Below are 21,724 nucleotides of genomic sequence, written 5' to 3'. Positions count from 1 at the left end.
TGCGGCGGTGATGATTTGCTCGGGTTATTCGAATCGGAACTATGCGAATTAAAACTACATCCATATGTCATGCTAATGATACACTGTCTCAGGGCTGGAGTTCTGAAGGGGATCTCGCGGTTCCTAGCTGTACCTAAGAGGTTTAATGCTCGCAGCCTATGAGCTGGTTGTGCTTCCATGACATTAATCAAATAGAGCAGTGTCTGTGCATGCAAGTCTTGTTGGACGATTCTCCTCATCCTATTTCCTACTAACATGCATGACGTGCACTGAGTTTACCGACCGTGATTGTGATCACTCTTGTTCGATGGCATATTTGGTGCTCGTTCGAGTGATGCGCAGTTGAGATGTACACAGCGATGCACAATAGAAGACACTCCACAGCATGTAATCATACAAGCAGAATGTTAGATAGACAATATCTCCAAAACGTTGCCTTCCACAAGCATGCGTGAAATCTAGAATGTGTATCATAGCTAGCAACTCATGCATTGCCAATCCATAGATCGTGACAATCAAACTCCATGATGCTGCCCTATTCCTGCCATACGGCTATACTCCCCTTCCCCATACCCCTAATCGTGCCTTCACCGTGAACCACACCTGCCACGAACCATCAGGCCCTTCTTCCCCAACGCGTGCCACTTGCCATCCGAAGAGCCCCCATGCCATCTAAACGAGTAGCCACCCTCAGTGCCATAGCAAGCGCATCCAAACACTAGCAAGAAGCCCGCCGTTCCATGGCCCCCTACAAAACCCCGTCCTCGCCCCAAACACCACCTTTTCTCTTTCATCCCACTTGCATTCGTTTTCGCCCTTTCCTTTCCTTTCCTTGCACAGTGCACGGTGACATGCTAACATGAGGGCTCCCGAGGGATAGCATGAGGGCTGCTGGGGGATACTGAGGGCTACTGAGGGATACCACCCGCTCCTTGGCCTTCGTGGTCTAAAGATAGGATATATGCGCTACGATGCTCTTCCATAGCATACGTGGTCATCAGGGTCGGGCAGATCAAAGACCTTATCGCAGCTTTTGGACCCAGAGTGTCTTCGGATGCATTGACGGTGTTCCAGTTGTTTCTGAAGGTGACATTTCTCTTGGGTGTTCAGATTAGTGCGAGAGCGCGAAATGGCATCTTTCTTTCCAATCTTGCTCATTCCCCTTCTCTGTGATGATGTGATGTGACTTCCTTGCCTTTGTCTTTTTCTTTGCTGGTGATCCGGGGTCCGCCAATGCTGTGTGTTGGTGACTGACGGATTGTGGGTTGGGTAATCGCTCTTGCGTTCTAGAAAAGACTAGTACGGCAACGATGACGCATGCGGTACGCATGGTCGCCTTGGCGGCGGCGACCTCGGGATGCAACAAGAAGGTGAGCATGCTTAACATGGATTGGATGCTAAGATTTCGGCGTGTGATAAGACTTCGATGAGTATAACATAGCCTATTGGAGTGCGCAGTGCGTAGATGTAAATGCTGTGTATGATGGTCGATTTGACTGGGTCGTCGCTTTGCGCCATCGCAGTGCCAACGGAAGAAGTGGATCATTGCTATACCATGGTATCACGGCCCGTGTTACGATGCGATGCATTTGAGCGTTCATACCATGGTTATACCGCCCCACACCCAGCATTCAGGAATATAAAAAGCCCTTGCATCCCCGCCTTCACCTTTCCTATCAAATGGAGTTATCCTATCATTCGGTGGCAGAACACCGAAAAAAATCTTCCTTCTGTCAAACCCCCATATGCCTGAGCAGCCACAGCCACCAAGAAACACACTACTCAAAGCCCCTTTCTTACTTGGTCAGAATGCGTGGTTCTGGATAAGTGTCCTTGATGGACTCGAACTCAACAGGCCGACATGAAATCATCGGAGGCGGTGATGATAACGACAGATGGACAGGCATCTCTCCAAGGAGGGGATCCACAAGTCCGAAACTGAAAATATCTGAGCCTCAAAACTAAATGGTTGGGAAGTTGGGAGGGTGATGGGCGTGTGGGGTTTCGTGGTGGGCGCGGCAAAGCTGGGGACGGGTGGGATTTGGGTTGCGGGTTGCCGCATACATGCTGTTGAAAGTCGATAAGTTGCTACGGCATTAGACAATGTATACCTCAACCTGAAAAATGTATTTTGAAACAATGTTCTTGCAGATGGCGGTACGGGACGTAGTTAATCACTCACAAGAAGTGTCATAGCAAGGAAAACAGTTCATTCGATTCAATCTCGTTATACCCACCGCGTCCAGCGCGTAAACCCTAGTAATAAGGACTAGGTGTAGGCTCCCAGTAGTGGCTATCTAAACATTCCTCACGACCGCACGCCTCATAGCCATACGTCATGATTCTGTTGAAGGTGCCGCGGAGCTGGAAGCAGTGTCTGCACAGCGAGTTCCTCTTCCATTCGTCGCCATGGGGGTTCTTGTATATGGAGATATCGTGCCTTAGCTCGTCGCTTGTATCCATCAAGTGAAGCGGTCTCAGGTAGCTAGGGGTCTCAGGGGGTTCAGGAGTCCCTGACGTATACATCCGCGTATCGTGTCGTTCAGGTGTTCTTGACCGAGGTATTGTAGGCGCCAGGGTTCGTTCTGGTGAGTCGATCCGCAACCTTTTGGTCTGATGTCGTTGCTGGGGTGGCTCTTGGCTTCTCTCTCGCTTACCTGCTTCGCAATGTCAGCGCCTGGGTATGGTAAAAAAATTGGATGTACGTACGACACATGGCCCAGGAACCCTCATCTGAAGGCACAGTTGTGTCCGTTAACGCCGAGTTCGGAGCAGTGGTGTCGGTCGAAGCTGCAGTGACTGCCGAGGTCGGAGGCTCAGAAGGTGAAGGCATGGAGGATATATGAGAGTCGCAGAAGAGAAGTGGCGATTTCATGGGATCGGTATCCTCCCCGGTGGCACTTGGTCGAGCTATGAAGCGCGAAAGTGGGATCTGTAGGCTTCTGAGCGTTGGTCGGGGCGGTTTTGGTGTGTCGATTGCAGGGCCATCTTGTGACCTGATTTCGTCGAGGAGCAGGCGCAGGAAGGATGTGGACGGCGCGGCACCGCTTGGGGACTTGAGGGTGGGCCGTAGGACGGGTGTAGGCATCTTGATGCTCACAGAGTGCGATAGGCGATGAAGCTGGTAATGGAGCTAATGGTACAATAAGATTGACACGGGACTGGATGATGTGGGATGAAGGAGACGCATGGCGGAGGGATTGAAGTGATCGAGTTGATGTTGTGCTTGGGGGGAAGGTGTCAAGGTAACAACAGAAGAGGCAGCTGCGTTTGCCGTCACATGCGACTGCCGCGTATAGGCCTCCATTGGATGCACGTTTCAGCAAGAGAGAAATTACGTCGGGTCTACACAGCAAACGGGTCATGATGAAGTGAGATTCGCTACGAGATGCCACATAGCTCTCACCTGATATGGTATACTACAAGCCTCGTCTATTATGCAGAGGCCGTTCCGTTGCGCCTGTTCATATCGTGCATTGGTCGTGTTGCTCATGTCTCGGACATCTCGGTGTCCTCAGCCTTGGCCAGGCCGTGCTCCTTCAGCAGAGCATCGATCTCGTCCGCTCCCCACAGGTGGTGGTAGATCTTGCCTTCCTTTGTCCTTCCTACTGTCGCAAACTCAACTACAGCTTGTTAGTACATTCTTGTATGATGGTCAGAAGATAAACGTACTCTTCTCGCTGCTCAGCTTAGTCGAGTCCATGGTCTTGCTGAGCACCTTGACTGCAAGTCCGCATGCCTCCTTCAGATCGCACTCCTCCTTGTAGTCCTGCTTCAACAGGCTCTGCGCAGAGGCGTTGTTCGCGCCGACACTGGTTGCCTTCCAGCCGCCGTAGTTGCCACTGGGGTTACTCTGGTAGAGCTGGAACTGGCGCTGGGGGTCCCATCCTGCGTAGATGAATGACACACCAAATGGTCGGAGACCTCCGTGCTGCGTGTAACCCTGCTTGAGATCGCATAAGCGGCGGACGAGCTGCTCGCAGGGGATGTCTTCGTTGTAGGTGAGGAGGTAGCGTTGGGCGTTTTGGCGGGCGTAGTTGATGAGGATGTTGGCGTCGGCAGTCATTCCTGCTACAGCGCAGATCATGTTGCTATAATACCATTAGTCGTTGTGTATATATGACCGACGGTCAACGCACTCGTTCAAGATGTACAGCTTCTCGGCTGATGTGTCTTGCTCCAACAACTTGCTGGTGACCTTCCTCTCTGCGGCGAGCACAATACCATCCTGGGCCAAGATGCCTAGCGCTGTTCCGGCGTGCGAGATGGCTTCGAGGGCATATTCGACTTGGTAGAGGCGACCTTCGGGGGAGAAGATGGTCGTCTATGCACCGTTAGCAGTGTCCTGGCCGTGTTTGCGGGTATATCGTACCCTGGAGTCGTATCTCCGTGACATGATTGCGGTCTACTCTGGCAGTCTGGGTGGTATTGGGGGTGTAGACAACAGTGGGCGAGGGAGAAGGCGGCGGGGAAGTCGGGGCGTGGGCTGGTGTTGATGAGAGCTCCAGGCACAAGCTCCTACGCAGCGCGTCGGCGATTCAGGTTGCTTGGCGCCGACCAGTTTTTGGATCGCGCGCGCAACACCAACTTTCCCATCACCAACTCTTTTCGCAAGAGTTGAATAGCTTCAATTCCTAGCTGCACGCAATACCACAATGTCGGACATACCAGTGCGACCGCCTGCACCAGCTGCACCGCTTCCTCCGGGCTGGACAGAGCACAAGGCGCCTTCAGGTAGCTATAGCTCCTACTTGCGTCATATGCTTCCGCTAACATTACAGGCCACTCCTACTACTACAACGCGGAACTGAATAAATCGACATATACGCGACCTGTTGCAGAGATCCCGCAATACCATAATCCAACGCCGCCACCTGCACCCGCACCCTACACCGCGCCTTCGAATTACGGTCTTGGCCATGATAGCCAAACAGCGCAAACTGCCTCTCAGCCGCAGCCCTCGATCAACGACTTCATTTTCGCGAGCGCGCCGAAGCAATTCCCAAAACATGGCGGGGCGCATCAGCAAGCAAGAGGTGGGCATCGTGGAGGGATGCGCGGAGGGCAGAACAACTTCAACGACCGAAGAAGAGATCGCGATGATAGGCCGAAGCATCGCCAGGACATACCAAACTGCGCCCCATGGGTTCTGGTCAAGACGAAGTTCGGACGCCGTTTCGTGTGGAACAAGGATACGAATGAGAGTTTCTGGAAGTTCCCGCCAAATGTCATGACCGCCGTGATCGAGTTCGACAGGAAGGAGCGCGAAAGGAAGGAACGCAGGGAAAGGGGCGAGCCAAGCGATGTGGAAGAGGAGAACGATGCTATGGCTGAGATCGAGGCGGAGCTCGCAGAAGCGGAAGAGGAGGTGGAAATCGTCGAAGTGGACGGTGAGGAGGGTATGCAGAACGATGAGGAGTATGAAGAGGTGGAAGTCACGGACGATGAGGGCGATGCGTCAGGGCATGCACAGAAACGACAGCGCACCGAAGAGCCATCTGGAGACCCACAACCCGAAGAAGATGACGATCTTGCATGGCAACTGGCACAAATGGAGGAGATGGAGATGGACCAGGGCTATGATGAGCAATACGATGAGGAAGAGCCTGCTTTGTCCGAAGAAGACTGCAAAGCGCTGTTCAAGGAGCTCCTCGACGATACCAAAGTCAGCCCATTTGCGCCCTGGGACAAGATTATAGAGGACGGTGTGTTATTTGACGACGACCGATACAAGGCTTTACCGAATATGGCAGCGCGCAAAGAATGCTTCAACGAATGGTCGCGAGATAAAGCCCAGTTTCTCAAGGAAGAGAAAGCCCGGCAAGCGAAACGAGACCCACGGATACCGTATTTGGCCTTCCTCGACAAACATGCGACACCAAAGCTCTACTGGCCTGAGTTCCGCCGGAAATACAAGAAGGAACCTGAGCTCAAGAATACCAAGCTTCCAGATAAAGACAAAGAGAAGCTATACCGCGACCACATCAAGCGTCTGGCCATGCGATCATCCGACCTGAAATCCGATCTGTCAGCGCTCCTACGGGCTCAGCCTCTCGCGCTCCTCAACCGCTCCACAACCATCGATACCCTACCCTCCGCCGTACTAAGCGACCTCTGCTACATTTCTCTCCCGCCATCAACACGCGAAGGCCTCATCAACACATACATATCCACGCTACCACCCGCACCTGAAGGCGTCGTCTACTCCGCCGAAGAAGAAGCAGAACGCGCGAAGAAGTGGGCCGAGCGCGAACGACGCGAGAAAGCGCTCGCAGACCGTGAGAGGCGTGTTCGCGAGGAGAAGAGAAGGCAAGAGCGCGATCTAGCCTATGGGAAAGGCAGGTTACGCGAAGAAGAGGCGGAGATTGAGCGGGCGATGAATGTAGGGAAAGAGGGCTTGAAGAGTTATCTGAAAGAGTAGATACCCATGTACGTAATACATACGCTGAACTTCAACTTACATCCATGTTATCAAGATAAGACTTGCATATTGGGGTTTTTCAGAGTTTGGTTCCACAGTCGCTGTACCACTGGTACACCTTATAATTCCCCTCTTCATCATACGTCCGCTTGCGTCTCATCTCCACACCCTCCTCCACGATTCAAACCCACGCACATCCCCCAACGCCTATAAATAACCCCCACCTCTCCTCTCCTTCTCTTCTTCAACTACTCTTCCAATCACCCTAGACCCAACATCCTCCTCGTGAGAGATGTATGAATTGATATTTGGCTCTTCCTACCCCTTGTCCCCCCTATAAGAGTAGTTCCGAAAAGCGTTGGATGCGACGTAACCCCTAGTGGTGGTTTAATCGTTCTTAATGCTTGAAAGGATATTGAAGAATCCGATGAAGTAACCTCAACAGAAGCTTCCTTTATCGGATTCTTCGGTCTGGGTGTGAGCGAGGCGGTGATGAAAAGGACAATGAACAAATCATCCTGATCAGTTACTGATTCAGAATAGGTAACGGTTGTTCTATGTATATTTCTGAGCCTCGGGTTGATGTTGGTGTTGGTGGTGGTGGTGTTGGCACATTGAATGTTTGATCATTCATACGTTTCCGTATTAATGGAAGACTCATAGAATTGTCGAAGCGTTTTGTTGTATGTCCGCTTTTGAGTTTCGTAATGGATTATAGGATCAGCATTGTCGCTGTTCCATAGATGAGTGCTAGTTTAGACTGACGAACTTGATACCGTCAATTTATTCATCAGAAATCTCGGTCTTAGTATCAGGCTGAGTGGAGTGAGTGGGGACGGAAGAGATCGGGTGAGATGAGATGAGATGAGATACAGGTGGGACCTGAGTGGAGGTTGCATGTATTCGCGGCGATACTTTGTCTTGGCCTATGCTCGTGTTTACGAGATGTATCTCGCTTTCGTGAGTCGGTCTTAGTGTCCTCGTTCTCGCGTTCTACGACATCACTGCTTACCGCGATGGGAATGTTATCTTGAATCCTATCGATCACAGCCTCTCGTTCTGTTTCTCATTCTCATTCGGAGTCACAGTTTCAATCAGAGTTCTCGCTTTCGGATCCTTCCCACGTCTCCACCGTCCTCATACACAAACCTTCCTTGGCGATATCAACCCAACATCCATGATCCCTCGATCGCCGCAGGTACAATAACACTCTATCACTAATCATGTCTTTCCCAACTACCCAACTAAAGTAATTCCACGCCCATCCATCGATTCCAGCATCGGATTCGCATCCTTCGCCGTGGGTAACCCCTGTATCCACCGACACGTTACCTCCAAGAAAAATAAGTAATCATCCAAAATCCCACGCCATAGCCTCATTCTCCACACCTTAACCTACTGTGCCCCTCTAAACCTCCCCAAACAAGTAAATCATCGATTCCAGCACCGCATTCGCATTCTCTCTCACCGAAAACCCTATCTTCGTGTCCGGAGTTGAGATAAAGGAAGGAGTAGCGTACCAGTGCGTTGGTTTGTTCGCAGTCTCGTGTGGTAGGAGCGGGTATCTTACAAAGAACCGTGCCCAGGCTCGCTTTCGCTTTGGCTCCGATTACTGATTACATGAGGACTACGCTAAGGGAAGGTGCCGCGCAACATCGGTGTGCGCGGTTGTTCGCGTTCGCGGTCGGTGTTTTTACTTTAGCTGCGTTGTTTCTTGTACGAAATGACTGCATGCGGTAGTTATTGAGAAAGGTGTTGGTTGTAGTCTCGCTTTCGCGTTGCGGTGTTGGGGGGTTCGGTCTGCTCGAGCAGTGCGTATAAGGTGCTAGTGAGTGTAGTGTAGGTTAGAATAACGGCTCATGACGATGACGCGAGGGTCCTGAATCTCGGTTTCGTTCTCATTCTGTTTCTGTCATGTGCTGGAAGTCCGACTCATTTCATCGTGTTGCTCTCGACTCCTGCGCAAATGATGAGGCCTTGCGTAGGCACATCCAAAGGGATGGATACATGGATCCGCAGGCACTCACTCGAGCTGAGCGCTCCAGGCCGAGCGGCGTCGAAGGAGTCTAGACGCGATATTGATCTTCCGCTATTTGAGGCATGATCCGCTTCCCTGCATACGAAATTGCAGTGTTCGATGCGTATCGTGTATGGTGCTGCGTTGGCATCGCACATGTCAACATACGCTTGCCGGTTACTCTCCCGTGCGTGGGACACCGGCGAGTTGCTTGCGAGCCAATCGCAACCCTGGTCTTGAGACAGCTTTCCCTATCAGGCAACTATCCTCAAACCATCGATCGCGGCAGAAAGGGCACTGCGGGGCTTCCGGCCCTGTGGAACCAATGGCAACGTCGCCAGCAGGGATAGGTACCGCATCGGGTAATTCGCGCGACCGGTCGTAGATCACGGCAAGCTTGGCAGGTAGGGCAGTGTGGGGCCGCTACTAGCCCTGTAGGGCCAATCGCAAGTGCGAGGCAGGGCTGGCGACCCCGTTGGGAAGGTTTGCAAAAACTGTCGATTCCACCCACAGGAAGGGCACTGGCCCTGTGGAGCCAATGACGGCGGCGAGACAGGGCTGGGTTACTCGGATAGGCAGGTTTGTGAGGGAGCTGTGGATCGCGGTGGCCGTGAGTGAAGTAAGGGCCACGAGGTGACGACCCGAGACCTCGGCATCAGGTTGCCTCTCGTTTGTATTTCTGTTGTGAAGTATTGGTCTCACCGTGCAATGTTCGGAACCAGCGAGCTGCAGGTGGAAAGATTCTTCATGTAGAAAGTTCACGGTTGACCATCGCTTACAGACAGATGTCCGCCAAGTTCTCCATGCACTGCTTCACTTCTGGTCTTCTGTACCTCCCTGTATCCCTGGTCCACCTCAGATCAGGAGCGGCAGCTGCGAAGATACTTCATCAGGAAGGTTTATGGCTTACCATCGATTACAGCGTGACACTATGCAAGTCGAGGTCGACGTGCATGCATAAGTATGACAAGTCTTCTCATGTGCTGTGCCCTCCCAATACCACCTTGCCTATCCCAGACCAGCGAGCTACAGATTGGAATATACTGTATCTAGCAGGTTCCTCGTTGACCGTTGATTCCCAGAGCGTGACACCGCGTTTTCAACAGTTTTTGTACTTCCTCAACACATTCAACACACCATTTCGAGTAATGTTGAAGCCGCGTGTCGATGACTGCGTTCCACACTGCCCGGCGGACGGAACACCGCAGCATGCCATCAACACAACATGTGCGATCGTCATTTCCCCGCCGATTCTACTCAACACAGTAATTTCCAGGTGGAGTGTTGATTGTAGTTCCTGCAGTTCGACCATATTCGTTATGTATCTCCACGTCAATAGTCACACAACAGTTACACAGCGTCTGTCCTTCCCGTCCGTACCCCGCCAATTCTACTGCATTCAGTAACTACTAAGTAAATTGTTGATCGTAGGTCCTCCTGCGAGCCATGCACAGCCGGCATACACAGGCATTAATCTACCTCCCTAGTCAAAGCAACAGTTACACAGCATACATGCGCGCACCTCCGTTGCATCACACGTTACACCCTGTGCCAACACACTCAATATACCGGAAGCAGTAAGTTTGGGTACGGTATGGATCTATGGATGTGGCACGGTGGGAACGCGCATGTGCAGTGTTCGAGTGCCAAGAGGCTCAACGCACTGCATCGAGTAGGTTGGGGGAAGAGTGTAGATTGCAGTTGCATATAAAGACATCGGGGAAAGCGGAAATGCACCTTATGCGCTCTTCTGCATGCCGCGTCATGGTCACAAAGAGGGGTGATTTGCGCATCCTTGTGTATAGGGAATATCTGTGTGGCAGTCTGCCTGCAGATATGCCGGTGAACGGGGCGAGGATTAAGGTTCGTCACCGATGAGAGTGTAAGTCGGACAAGGGTAGACGAAGGAGGGGTTGTTGCATTACTACATATAGTAACTAAAGTGGAAATGACAAGAAAACCGTGGATTACAGCGAACTGTCAATCTCGCTTACCGCATGGCCTCAAGAGATCACCTGGGAAGAAAAGGCTTAGCTGGAGGCCTAACACTGCATAGCATGCACTACCACCATCAGCTAGCCATGTTACACAAAGCAGTGCGAGGAGGCAACATTTTGAACGAAACAGTATGTGTATTTTGGAACAGAAAGAAGCAATGAGCGTACACGTAAGCAATGAGGTAAATGGATGGCAGAACCGTCTCTGCCTCATCGCATGGGACAAACAGGGTACACCACATGTGGGTATCAAATACAAGAGAAAGAGAGCGCCGCCCACACTTCCGCGTCCCGGCCTCGCCCTGCCTTGCTACAAGAAAACCTGTACATCCATTCAAGCGCCTCAAAACACCGAACCTGAAAACCTCCGCTCCTCCTCTCGAATTCAGCGCGTGTGAATGCGCAAAGAGGCCAGCGCACCTGATACCCTTACCTACGGGGCGGCAGATGGCTGTGCCTGCTGCTGGCCGTTCGACTCGGTCTTTGAGCGGAGGTGGTTGGTAAGCACTGTGATGTTGTCGCGCGCTTCAGGTACGGTTTCAACGATGTGCCTCAGGTTGATCATCTGCAGTTCCGAGACTACAGAATTTTGGGACAAACTAGATCCCAAGATCGTAACAATGACTGGCGCATCGATATACGGACCGAGTATCTCAAGTGCCTTGGGGATCTGGTGATGCGGCGGGCCGTTGACGGGTGGCGTGGGTTGTTGGACTGGGACCATGTTTGCAGGCGGTGCGGCGAACGGGTTGCCGTACTGGCCGCCTGGTGGATAGGCAGCACTGACAGGCGAGAACTGAGGTGCATGAGGGTTGCTAAGCGGCGATGGGCCGTTGTTGAGGACAGGCGGGGCGACTTGACCAGTTGCAATCTCTTGTTCTGGGTATCGCTCGAAATGTTGGGTAGGTGGAAGCTGAGGCTTGATCTCGGGAAGCTTGGCAACCATGGCTAGGATTAACATATGTTCCTTGCGAGGGGTCTCGATCGTGCAGTACTCGAGCATGTCGATGAAAGGAGGGAGGTTGCTGCCGCCCTCCTCAATAGGAATGACGTAGAGGTCGCGCAGGATGTCGTTGTCTTCGACAGGTACTACTCCCCATCTGCCGCGTGAGTGGAAGTACTCATACAGATGGTCCATGATGGTGCGTCCATCCGTTGTAACAGGGCTCACGGCCAGGATGGAAACTTCATGGCTTTCGGTGTGGCCAATGTTCTGGATGTAGTCGTTTCCCTTTGCGCTTTCGATGCGCCCCTGGATCGCCACGGTGTTGGTCAGCAGCTTCTCCCATGGCACGATCTGACCGAAGTCACCACCAGCGACGAATCTAGCGACCGCATCGAAAGGCTCCATTGACTGCATATTGATAGAGCCCTGCCAGCAAACAGTCGGGTCCGAGGAGTATCCTGACATCTCAACATCATTGTCTTCGTCTTTGAGCAAACGGTCGACGTCGGCGTCATCAACTGCAGCCGGAGGCTTGTCTTGCATATGCATTGAGCTTTGGCGACGCTGAAGGAAGGCCTGCTGATCATGCTGTGGCGATCGGACTTTGTCGAAGACGGAGTTGATGTCGAAGTTGGCCGATGCGCGGCGTGCGTGCTCGGACTGGGCAGTGTCAATCTCTGTAGGTCTTCGTGATGCACCTGCGGGACTCTCTGGAGGGCGTGTTCCGGATGGTGAGTGCATCGCAGTGTCTTCGGTGATGCTCTCTCGTTCGCGGAGCGTGGGCTGCTTGAAGTCGTCATGGTCGTTCTCGAAGGCGTCTTCGCCGACAATCTCCTCGCCCTTGTGAGTCTTGCGTAGTCGCGGTCCGGCCTCCTCGGTCAGGATCATCTGCTTCTCGGCCGCTTCGCGCATGGCTGCGTATTCACGTTGCTTGTCCTCGCTTGCCATCTCTTCAGCTTCCATACTGACTAGATCATCAGCTTTCAAGCTTCCAGAGAGGAGGCGATCCACAAGCACCGTGTTCTTCTTGACATTGAACATGATGGTACGGATTTTGGTGAAGTATGGCGAAGACGAGCCAGTAGGTTCTCCGTAGAGATTGAAAGCGGCATGACTCATTTCGAGAGTGTACTTGGTGGCCAGAGATTTGGCAGTCTGCCCATCCGGTATGCGGAAACCCCTGGTCTCTGAGGCGGTGCTAATCAACGGTGCGAGTGTGTCCCGAAGCTTCTCTGCCACAGCCTTTTGGTTCTGCGGGAGCGAATCGATGTCGCCGACTGGGGCTGACTGAGGGGTCGGCTTGCTCTCGTGGTGGCTAGACTTTCTGCGCTTCTTGCTCGCGTTGGCCTTTTCAGTGGCAGGCTCATGGCGACGTTTCTCACCAAGTGGCGATTGTGGCTGACTCGTCTCCTGTTTACAAATGTGAGCGTGTGACAGTCTGTTTAGTTCATAACGGCATACCTTTGACTCTGCATGTCCGTTGGAGGCCTCTGGTGTAGGCACAGTGACGGGAGCAGGGGTGGGCGTGGGAGCCTCAACTGGGGCCTGAGCGGTTTGTGAGGGCGTCGCCGACTGTTGCGGCGTGCTGGCCTTCTCGGAGACAGCCTCCTGCTTGACGTCGCTGGGGCGGGGCTTGGGCTTGGAGCCCTTCTTGCGCGCCCATGGTCTCTCCCCACGCGCCATGGCAGCGAGCAGCTCGGTGTGGTCTTCGGGCTTGCATTGCTCGCAGTAGTAGTTCTTGCCCTCCCAGAAGTCGCCCTCGGGGAGGCCTAAACATTTGTTGTGTTGCCAGGCTTCGCAGCTGTCGCAGCAGATCATCTGGCGTCCGCGAATGTCGCGCTGGTCGCCGCAGACACAGCGGATGATGGCGTCCTCCTCTTCCTCATCTTGCTGGGAAGATTGCGTCGACTGCGCGCGCTGTGACTGGGCCTTTGCTTGTCCCTTCTTGGTTTGCGCCTGTCCCTTCTTCTCCGGAACTGGTGGCGCCTTGGCCTTGGGAGCGGGGGAGGGCTCGTCGAGGGAATCTGCGTTCTTGGTGTGGTGGCCTTTGTTGGCGCGGCCGGAGCGGCGGATCTCGTCTGCAGTGGCAATATCAGCGTCAGTGTGAGGGACGGGGATGGGCGTGCGCGTGGTGGTGCGGGTGCCATGAGGGGCGCGACTCAGTGGCTTGATGCGACGGATGCGCGTAGATGGTGTCTGCTTACCGGCCATGGTGTCGGACACGGGTGATGGGCTCAATATAGACGATACCACGAGTGCAGCTTATGCTATTGCGGAACAAGATTCAAAAAGTCTCTACGGAAGCCCCAATCCTGCCTTACGCGCGTCGCACTGCGGACAGACAGACACCAAGTATGGAGCCGCCTCTAACTAGTAAACGAGCGCGAGCGAGCGCTCCTGCCCAACTGCACAGACAGAAGGCGCGATGCGTTGTGCGACTGCCGGTTATGAGTCGCAACTGCCTCTTGCGCGTACCTGCCGAATGCGGAGCCGGTGCCGCGCGGTGTGTGGGCGCAAAAGAGATGTCAGCCGCGAGGGATGGAAGCTCAATGCATGCGCTGGGTCGTGAGCGCACTAGAAGACAGCAGTGGGCGGGTGCGGGTTGCCAGTGGGAGTCGCAATGTGTCGTGTGGTGTTGGACTGAGTGGTGTCAGTGAGGAGGTGGAGCTTTGACACAGCGTTTTGCCGACGCCTTGGCTGCCGTAATCCTGGCCACTAGCGAGCTGTGGACCCTTTGCGCGGCTGGCGTCAGAGCTACTGGGAGCAGCGCCAGCCAGTCTCAACAAGAACAAGAACAAGAACAAGAACACTCGGAATCGCAGACTATAGGCACTGTCACGACGACCCAAATTTCCACAAGAGCAACAACCACCTGCATCATCATGGCCGACGCACGAGCTCTTTTGCGACAGCAGCGCGCAGCACGGCAGCAGGCGCAAAAGCCCCAAAAGCAATCGGCAGCTCCTGCGACCGCACCCGCGTCCAAAAAGCGCAAGGCTACAGATGAGACGGTGGAGGAGAGGAAACGCACGCGAACCGAGGAAGAGGCCGGCGTGCCCGCGGGCTTCTTCGATGTTGGAGCTGCACAGGATGGAGAGGAAGCCGCGCCGGCAGCAGACCAGAAAAGCGCGCCAACACCAGATACCCAGCCTCCAGAGGCACCCAAGGCACCTGAGCCCCAACTCGACCCCACAGCTCAAGCAGAGCTCGATGCCTTCTTGAACGAGATGAACGCCGAAAAGCCCATGCCACCACCGCCCACAAGATCCGCCTACTCAGGCGCTGTCATCGAGGCCGCGCCCATGACAGCCGCCCAGATCGCCGCACAAGCACGAGAAGACCAGAGCGCGCAACGCGCAAGGAGGGACGAGGAGATGGAGGGCGAGAAAGAGGATGCTGCGCGGGCGCTCGAAGACGAATTCGAGGAGATGGAAGGCCTTGAAGAGAGGGTGAAGCGACTGCGTGAACAGAGAGAGGCTTTGCGATCCAAGTCTGGAGCACCAGTCGAAGCAGAGAGCGTTGCGCCAGCTGCTCAAGCCATCGAGGAAGATGGCGAGAGTGAGTCCGACGACGAAGACTGGGACGACTGGAGGTTCCGTCCCGCTTGATTTCCACAACTGCATTGCATATAACAGGCTTTCTGGTGGTCAGCGCATGTACTATATTGTAGCATTACACCATTGTGATACCCGGGGAGGCGTTTCCAAGCAGCGATGCGTTCAGTCCAAGCAGGGTTGTCCTTGTCATACAAATACGACATCACATAGAGACAATTACCTATCTTGCTTTTCCAACACTTCGAACGACTTGCAGCCCAAACCAAACCCCTGACATGTGAGATGGCGGTATCGAGTGCCAAGGCGAGCGTCATTGGTGAGAAACCAAACGCTTCAGGCACGAATGAGACAACCTAACCCCACTCACCCACTTCCACCCTCGACTGACACGTGCCCTCGCGAGTTATTACTGCTCTCTCTTAGACACACGCGTTGAAATACGACTCGGCACCCCCAACACGAACTCCGCACACGGCATCCTACCCCACAATGTCGCGACGGCCCAACCCTGCCGCTGATCGGGCGGAACAGAATCGCGCCACGCTCAAGAACTTGGTGAAGCTCGAGGGCAACAAGACGTGCTCCGACTGCAAGAGGAACAAGCGTGAGTTATACAGGATCTAAGAATAATGCGCCTTTACTGACAGCTACTGCAGACCCACGATGGGCCAGCTGGAACTTGGGCGTCTTCATCTGCATTCGGTGCTCGGGCATCCACCGTGGCATGGGAACACATATCAGCAAAGTCAAGTCGGTTGACCTCGATACCTGGACCGACGAGCAACTCCAGAGCGTGCTGAAATGGGGCAATGCGCGAGCCAACAAGTACTGGGAGTCGAAGCTGGCGCCTGGCCATGTGCCATCTGAGGCAAAGATTGAGAACTTTATTCGCACAAAGTACGAGTCGAAGCGATGGGTCATGGAAGGGCCTATGCCCGATCCCTCGACTTTGGAGGCGGACGATGACGATATTGTAAGTGGGCCAGGATAGCTCCATGGGATAGCAACTAATAAAGTATAGCCATTGAAGAAGGTTCAGGAGAAGGTCCAAATAGAACGCTCCGCATCGCAACGCCTAGCTCAGAGCTCCAGCCAGCCTCCCCCTCCCCCGCGACAAGCACAGCCGCCGCCGACCATCGACCTTTTCGGCGACGACCCCGTTCCTCAGCGACCGAGCACCGGACCCCCGATCGCAGCCAGAGGGCCTCCCAAGGCAGAGACAGCTCCACCGAAACAGAACAAGGCGGGCGATTCATTGTTGGGATTGGACTTCCTTGGTGGATCATCTTCTGCGGCACCATCTCGTCCATCTAGCACAGGTCCTGCTGCAGCGGCGCCGTCGAGACCAGATCTCAAGCAGTCCATCTTATCGTTATACGCTTCCAAGCCTGCCGCACCACCCCAGCCCCAGCAGCATGCACGTCAAGACTCATTCGGTGGACTGGCGTCACCCCAAGGACAGCAATCGCCCCAACAGTCGGCCTTTGGTGGCATGAACGATGCGTTTAGCAGTCTGTCTTTCAATCCTGCTCCGGCAGCTAAACCCTCACCTTTCTCCGGCCTCGACAGCTTCTCCAGCGCAAAGTCACCGCCTTCGACATCTTCTTCCAACATGTTCGGTGGTGGTGGCAACTTCTTCGATTCCAAGCCTGCTCCCCAGACCCAGCCGCAAAGCCGTACAATGAGCCCCTCGGGTGGTATGGCTGACTTTAGCGCTTTCTCGTCCCCTGCTCCCTCCAAACCTGCAGCCCCTGCAGCGAGCGGCATGAACGATCTTCTGGACCTGTCTATGCCCTCTGCACCTGCGCCTGCACCAAGGGTCACTTCCCCACCACTCTCATCGCCACAAACGAGCTCAGCATTCAACCTGTCTTCACCAGCATCAGCACCCGCTCCCAAGGCTGCCCCTGCCCCTGCGACCGTAAACTACTCAGGATTCTCGAACATGGACGCCTGGGGTAGCAACGACGTCTGGGGTTCTTCTGCCCCGAGCCAACCCGCAGCTCCATCCACGGCATCGCACGCTCAGCCTACGACCCCCGGTTGGGGCGCACCACAAGTAACCCAAGACGATGACTTTGGGGGCTGGAGCAGTGCCGCACCCACTACAACCACGCAGACGACTACTACAACTCACACCACAACCACTCAAAGCAAGCCTGCAGGAGGATTCGGTGGCGGAAGCGACGATCTCTTCTCGAATGTATGGGAATAGAAGCGACGTGTGATAGATCGGTGTTTGCATGCTACACGTACTTTAATCCGTATCCTTCAGAGCGTGAAACAGAATGCGGCTCTGGATGGAGCGTAATGTACATAGTATGATGTTTATAGACCGCTGAATCGAAACCACAATAGTCATGCCCCTATAACGCCAGATATGCATACGGCCCTTGCCGTTTCCGCCAGTAACACATCACTCCTGTGACCCTATCCCAGGACTCATATCAGTATCCCCATCGTAGCCGCCTGCGCTCCCAATCTCATGTCTTCTTTTCCCGACTTCCCTCGATGTTGCACCGCGACCCATCCTGAAACATGTTCCTGTATAAACTCCCATCTTCACCCACTCTATCTTTCCTCAGAAGATCAAATGCCAAATCCAATACAACATCACCACCGTCCCTATTATTATCCCTGCCAACTTCAAAATCGCGACTTTGTTCCCCGATGAAGCCATGCGTGTGAGACGTGTGGCGGAGCCTTTGAGTGATGTGCCGAAGGAGGAGAAGGTGTCGCTCTATGGGTGCCGTTAGTTGGTGATCTTGTAGGTAGGTCGTTGGAAGGCGTCAAGGGGAGTTGGGGTAAATGGCGACGTACTGTATTGTCAATGACATGTTGATCGCGCGCATTATCGTAGATATCTATCGTTACGCCTCGCAGTGCAGACACTTTGGAGGCGAGTTCATCGAGGCGGGAGTTGTTTTGTTGTTCGCGCTCGTAGGCTTGCGACATTGTTGCGGGTTGTCGGGGGCGCCCGGTCTTCGTTCCTGGTGTCTTTTGGGGTTGAGACGGTTGTATGCCGGGGTTTATGCGATCGCGTAAGCGTAGAGTGAGTACGGCTGGGTGTTTTGGCTTGCTGTGGTGCTGAGAGTGTCTTCGAGGCGGTTTCGGGATAGTCTGGCAGCCTTCAGACGCGACTGGCCATGGGTGACGTTCGGGCGCCAAGGGACCCTGAGGGAATGGGGCTAGCGTCAATGGGCGGGTTCACGCGTGCGCGGGTCTGGGGAAGCTGCACTCCGCCCATCCTACAACTGCTATGTAATCGCCATCTTGTTGTCATTCTCATTTCGTCTCGCTCGATGGCACAGCTTCGCAGATGCATCAGGCTGCATCGATGTCTTCCCACCTTGTAAGGCATCATGCGGGTGCCTAAAGGCAGCAACAGCAGAGTACTTCGACACCCCTTGCGCAGCACCCATCGCCATCGGAGAACAGCGTACCTAGGTACTGTCATGTAGCACTACATCCAACGACAAAGCACCTGGAGATCAAAATTCTGGAAGATACGGCTAAAGCCAGCTCCCGCCTCTGATTCGCACGTCCCTGCACGTTGCAGCCTTCAAGCATGAGAGATGCACACACGACAACCCAGTGAAGGCTGCGATTCTGCATGGCTTTGAACCCGAAACACTGCGGGGTCACTCACTCGCTGCAGTGTTCTGAAAATACGTGCCATGCATCTACTGCGCCGCAAAACGCTGCATCGCTTGCCAGGGGAACAACAACCATTACAGCGACGCCTCTCAGCTACTCGCTGCGGGGTAAGTATGGTAAGTCGCTCAGCCTATACTTTTTGGAGGGCTTAGATACTTGGACTCCATGGATGTGTGTGCCCATAAATAGTACACGGATACTATCTTCGCCAGCTTTGCTTATCTCCTCCCCACGAGTTCGGTCTCTTCATGGGGGCCATCATGATGGGGCCGAGACATTTCCGCATACCGGCACTGCTTAATCGTATCTGCGAAGCCAAGGCCGCAAGGCTGAGGTTGAGAGAGCAGTCCGAGTACATCCACAGTCTCACCACAACGGCGAGATGCATACACTTCTCGTACTCAATACTTGGCTCTGAATCTGCCTTCTCCCACCTCCACTCAGTACTCCAATAACACCCCGTCCACTATCCCTACCACTCACAGTCCTCCCCCAATCTACCGGGGAATGTATCGTAGCCTGCATGTCTTATTACCGGGAGACACACACAAAGTACAAAGTAGGTCACGATTACCGTCGCAGATGTACCAGAGCCTAGTCGATGTAAGTCCGAAGGATGCTCTTCCTTACAGCATCGCCGCTTCTGGAATGGTGCTGGTGGCGAAGCAGTGTACTGAAGCATTTTCGGTTGCATCCCGCATATTCGGCCCCCGGTTGTGCTACGCCGCAAAGCCTCGTGCCGTTTGACGGTACATACCCGGAAGTACTGTGGTGGTGTGAGGAGTGGTGGTGTATAAGTGAGTAGGTTTGGTCTCGTCTGAAGTGTAGCAAGTCTCCAGCTTTTGGCTTTCGTCTTGGGTCGGTTCATACGCAAAGTTCGCTTTGATTTTGCATCTATTTCTGCGGACATAATGGCGCTACTTCGCAATCTTCTCTTGTCCTTTGCCTTCACTTGGGCTCATGCCGCGGTCACTCCACTCGACTCCTCCGTACAGGTCCGCAACGCTCCAGGCCACTCTGTCGAGGATACATACCATGCCATAAAGCGCGGCCTAGCTCTGGCCAGTCTAGAGAAGCGAGATTCCTTCAAGGCTGAACCCATGAACATAGCGAGAAGCTGGAGTGGTGCTACTTTGCTATCGGTGTGAGTACACAATCTACAGTATTCGCTACGTCGGCGGGCGTTGATTGTTCGTACAGAGCACTCGAACCGAATCCGCTACAGGAGCACGAGAATGGGACCACGACAGTCGAAGCTGGTATAGAAGTCACCTGCCGGAAATGCTACGTCAAGGGAGTTGCCTCTGCTGAACTCACTATCGACGGCGAGTTCGACGCTGGCGAGCTCCTCAACAGCACTATCAACTCAGTCAGCACAGCCGTGCGAAACTTTACCGACAGATTCGAAGAGAAACTAGGCGATGAGATAGAACACGTCATGGACAACTTCACCCTCAGCGACGGCATTGACAGTTCAGACTTCAAATGGCCAACCTTCGATCTTGCATTCGACCTGAACGTTCCGACCATCGACGCAGTCAACCTACACCTCCAATTCGATGGTATGGAGCTTTACCTAGAGATTGGAACTGTTCTCAATGCTGGAGCGACATACGAAATCACTCTTTTTGCAACACAAACTCCGGTCGGTATGAAGATAGGGCCGAATCTAATGCTTGGTGCGGTGCTTAGTATCGATCTGATCTTAGCTGTGGAAGGGGCCATCGACATTAGCACTGGTTTTCATGTCAAGCTGGACGATGGTGTCGCAATAGATCTACCCTTGTTTGGAAACGAGGTTGCCGATATGACAGTGTAAGTCTCCTCTGTGACCACACATTCGACAAATGACCAAATGACTGACCATGTGCAGCAACGGAGGACAGTTCGAATTCCTGCCTGTCACTCTCGAAAGCGCAAGCATTACTATGCAAGCAGCCCTTCGTATCGGTGCTCACTGTGGGCTCGAGGTTGTGATGCCAGAGCCACCACCAGGTTTGGGCATGGTTGAGAAGTTGAGTCCACAAGTCGAAGCTGGTATCGAAGTCGCCATCTACGCAAACATAGCCGAGTTCAACACCAATGTTACGTACGCTGCAGACGACGAAGACTGCAAGTTGAAAGTCATTCAAGAATATAACTTCGCTGTAGGCGCGATCGCTGGCGCATCAGTCGCTGTCGAATGGTTCAACGAGACCAAGACATGGGGACCGGTGGCTGAAGCATCTACCGCCATCTTCACGACCACGATGGCGGAAGTATGCGGAATGCAAGGCAAGCCAACTCCAGCACCGACCATCACACCTGGTCCAGAAAGACGTGAAGACCTCACTCCGACCACGATAAGCACCGAAATCACCAGAAGCGGTGTCAGCTGCAAGATCCAAGGGCCTGCGAACTGCCCCAACTCGCAGCAAGTCACTACGACTACCAAGTTCAGCTCCACCACCATAACGTCAGTAGCACCAGGAGTCGAAGCGACATGGCCAGCAGAGACCTCCGACGCCGTTGATGAAACTGTCGCTTTCGGTACGCAAGCGAAGACTATGAGGGCTGTGTCTGGCAAGCCGACACCTTATGTCGCTCCACCCGACGAAGATGGTAATGACGATGTACACGATCTTGTTAACGGCTCGACCGGAGGCGTTAGCAACAAGGTCATCATTGGTGTTTGCGTTGGCCTGGTTCTGCCTATTCTGATTGCTATCATCGGAGCTGTTATGTAAGTCTGACCTTCCAGGAAAGCTCTTTCACCGTCCCAAATACTGACATATTGCGACACAGCTTCTTCCGCAGGCGCAAGAGATATGCTGCCGTTGGTGGTCCTTCTGCGCCCATGGTTGCTGAACCTTACACTGGCCATAACGACTATAAGGACCGAGTTGAGGAGTCCAAATCTCCGAGCGGTGATGTTGCGGAGATGCGCCGTTGATGGTCTCTCTTGCAGTGCTGTTCACAATTTCCTTTTCGTCCTGTTCAACGATGCGATGAGTCTCTTATCTCGTCAAATTTGGATGTTGGGTCGGCGTCATTCTGTTCTTCACTGTCTTCAACCAGCTCATAGGCCATGATCATATACCTTAGACTTCAATCATCACCACCTTCTCCCGAGCCCCCAGCGTGAAGCTG

The 21,724-nt window shown here is 53.7% G+C and overlaps 7 protein-coding genes across 7 annotated transcripts; 4 read left to right on the top strand and 3 right to left on the bottom strand.

Annotated features, from left to right (window-relative positions):
• Positions 1-3,489: 3,489 nt before the first annotated feature.
• Positions 3,490-4,396, bottom strand: J4E93_009993 (uncharacterized protein; the record flags this gene model as incomplete). The annotated part of the gene is made up of 4 exons (XM_049347881.1): positions 3,490-3,623; positions 3,673-4,091; positions 4,140-4,324; positions 4,373-4,396. The coding sequence occupies 4 exons, from the start codon at positions 4,394-4,396 to the stop codon at positions 3,490-3,492; spliced, it is 762 nt and encodes a 253-aa protein (XP_049194858.1).
• A 259-nt stretch (positions 4,397-4,655) lies between these two features.
• On the top strand, positions 4,656-6,421 carry J4E93_009992 (uncharacterized protein; the record flags this gene model as incomplete). The annotated part of the gene is made up of 2 exons (XM_049347880.1): positions 4,656-4,734; positions 4,782-6,421. The coding sequence occupies 2 exons, from the start codon at positions 4,656-4,658 to the stop codon at positions 6,419-6,421; spliced, it is 1,719 nt and encodes a 572-aa protein (XP_049194857.1).
• A 4,447-nt stretch (positions 6,422-10,868) lies between these two features.
• On the bottom strand, positions 10,869-13,592 carry J4E93_009991 (uncharacterized protein; the record flags this gene model as incomplete). The annotated part of the gene is made up of 2 exons (XM_049347879.1): positions 10,869-13,459; positions 13,586-13,592. 2 exons carry the CDS (start codon positions 13,590-13,592, stop codon positions 10,869-10,871), a joined length of 2,598 nt encoding a protein of 865 aa, XP_049194856.1.
• A 671-nt stretch (positions 13,593-14,263) lies between these two features.
• On the top strand, positions 14,264-14,989 carry J4E93_009990 (uncharacterized protein; the record flags this gene model as incomplete). The annotated part of the gene is made up of 1 exon (XM_049347878.1): positions 14,264-14,989. The coding sequence occupies one exon, from the start codon at positions 14,264-14,266 to the stop codon at positions 14,987-14,989; it is 726 nt and encodes a 241-aa protein (XP_049194855.1).
• Positions 14,990-15,427: 438 nt separating this feature from the next.
• On the top strand, positions 15,428-17,153 carry J4E93_009989 (uncharacterized protein; the record flags this gene model as incomplete). Its single annotated transcript, XM_049347877.1, has 3 exons — positions 15,428-15,542; positions 15,595-15,911; positions 15,960-17,153. The coding sequence occupies 3 exons, from the start codon at positions 15,428-15,430 to the stop codon at positions 17,151-17,153; spliced, it is 1,626 nt and encodes a 541-aa protein (XP_049194854.1).
• A 366-nt stretch (positions 17,154-17,519) lies between these two features.
• On the bottom strand, positions 17,520-17,893 carry J4E93_009988 (uncharacterized protein; the record flags this gene model as incomplete). The annotated part of the gene is made up of 2 exons (XM_049347876.1): positions 17,520-17,678; positions 17,759-17,893. The coding sequence occupies 2 exons, from the start codon at positions 17,891-17,893 to the stop codon at positions 17,520-17,522; spliced, it is 294 nt and encodes a 97-aa protein (XP_049194853.1).
• Positions 17,894-19,506: 1,613 nt separating this feature from the next.
• On the top strand, positions 19,507-21,321 carry J4E93_009987 (uncharacterized protein; the record flags this gene model as incomplete). Its single annotated transcript, XM_049347875.1, has 3 exons — positions 19,507-19,739; positions 19,796-20,410; positions 20,469-21,321. The coding sequence occupies 3 exons, from the start codon at positions 19,507-19,509 to the stop codon at positions 21,319-21,321; spliced, it is 1,701 nt and encodes a 566-aa protein (XP_049194852.1).
• Between the last annotated feature and the right edge of the window lie 403 nt (positions 21,322-21,724).

Source organism: Alternaria ventricosa (assembly GCF_023758065.1).
Source record: "Alternaria ventricosa strain BMP 2768 chromosome Unknown scaffold_26, whole genome shotgun sequence".
NCBI classification, from domain to species: domain Eukaryota; kingdom Fungi; phylum Ascomycota; class Dothideomycetes; order Pleosporales; family Pleosporaceae; genus Alternaria; species Alternaria ventricosa.
The sequence above is the reverse complement of the archived record's forward strand: the minus strand, read 5'-3'. Positions and strand labels throughout refer to the sequence as shown.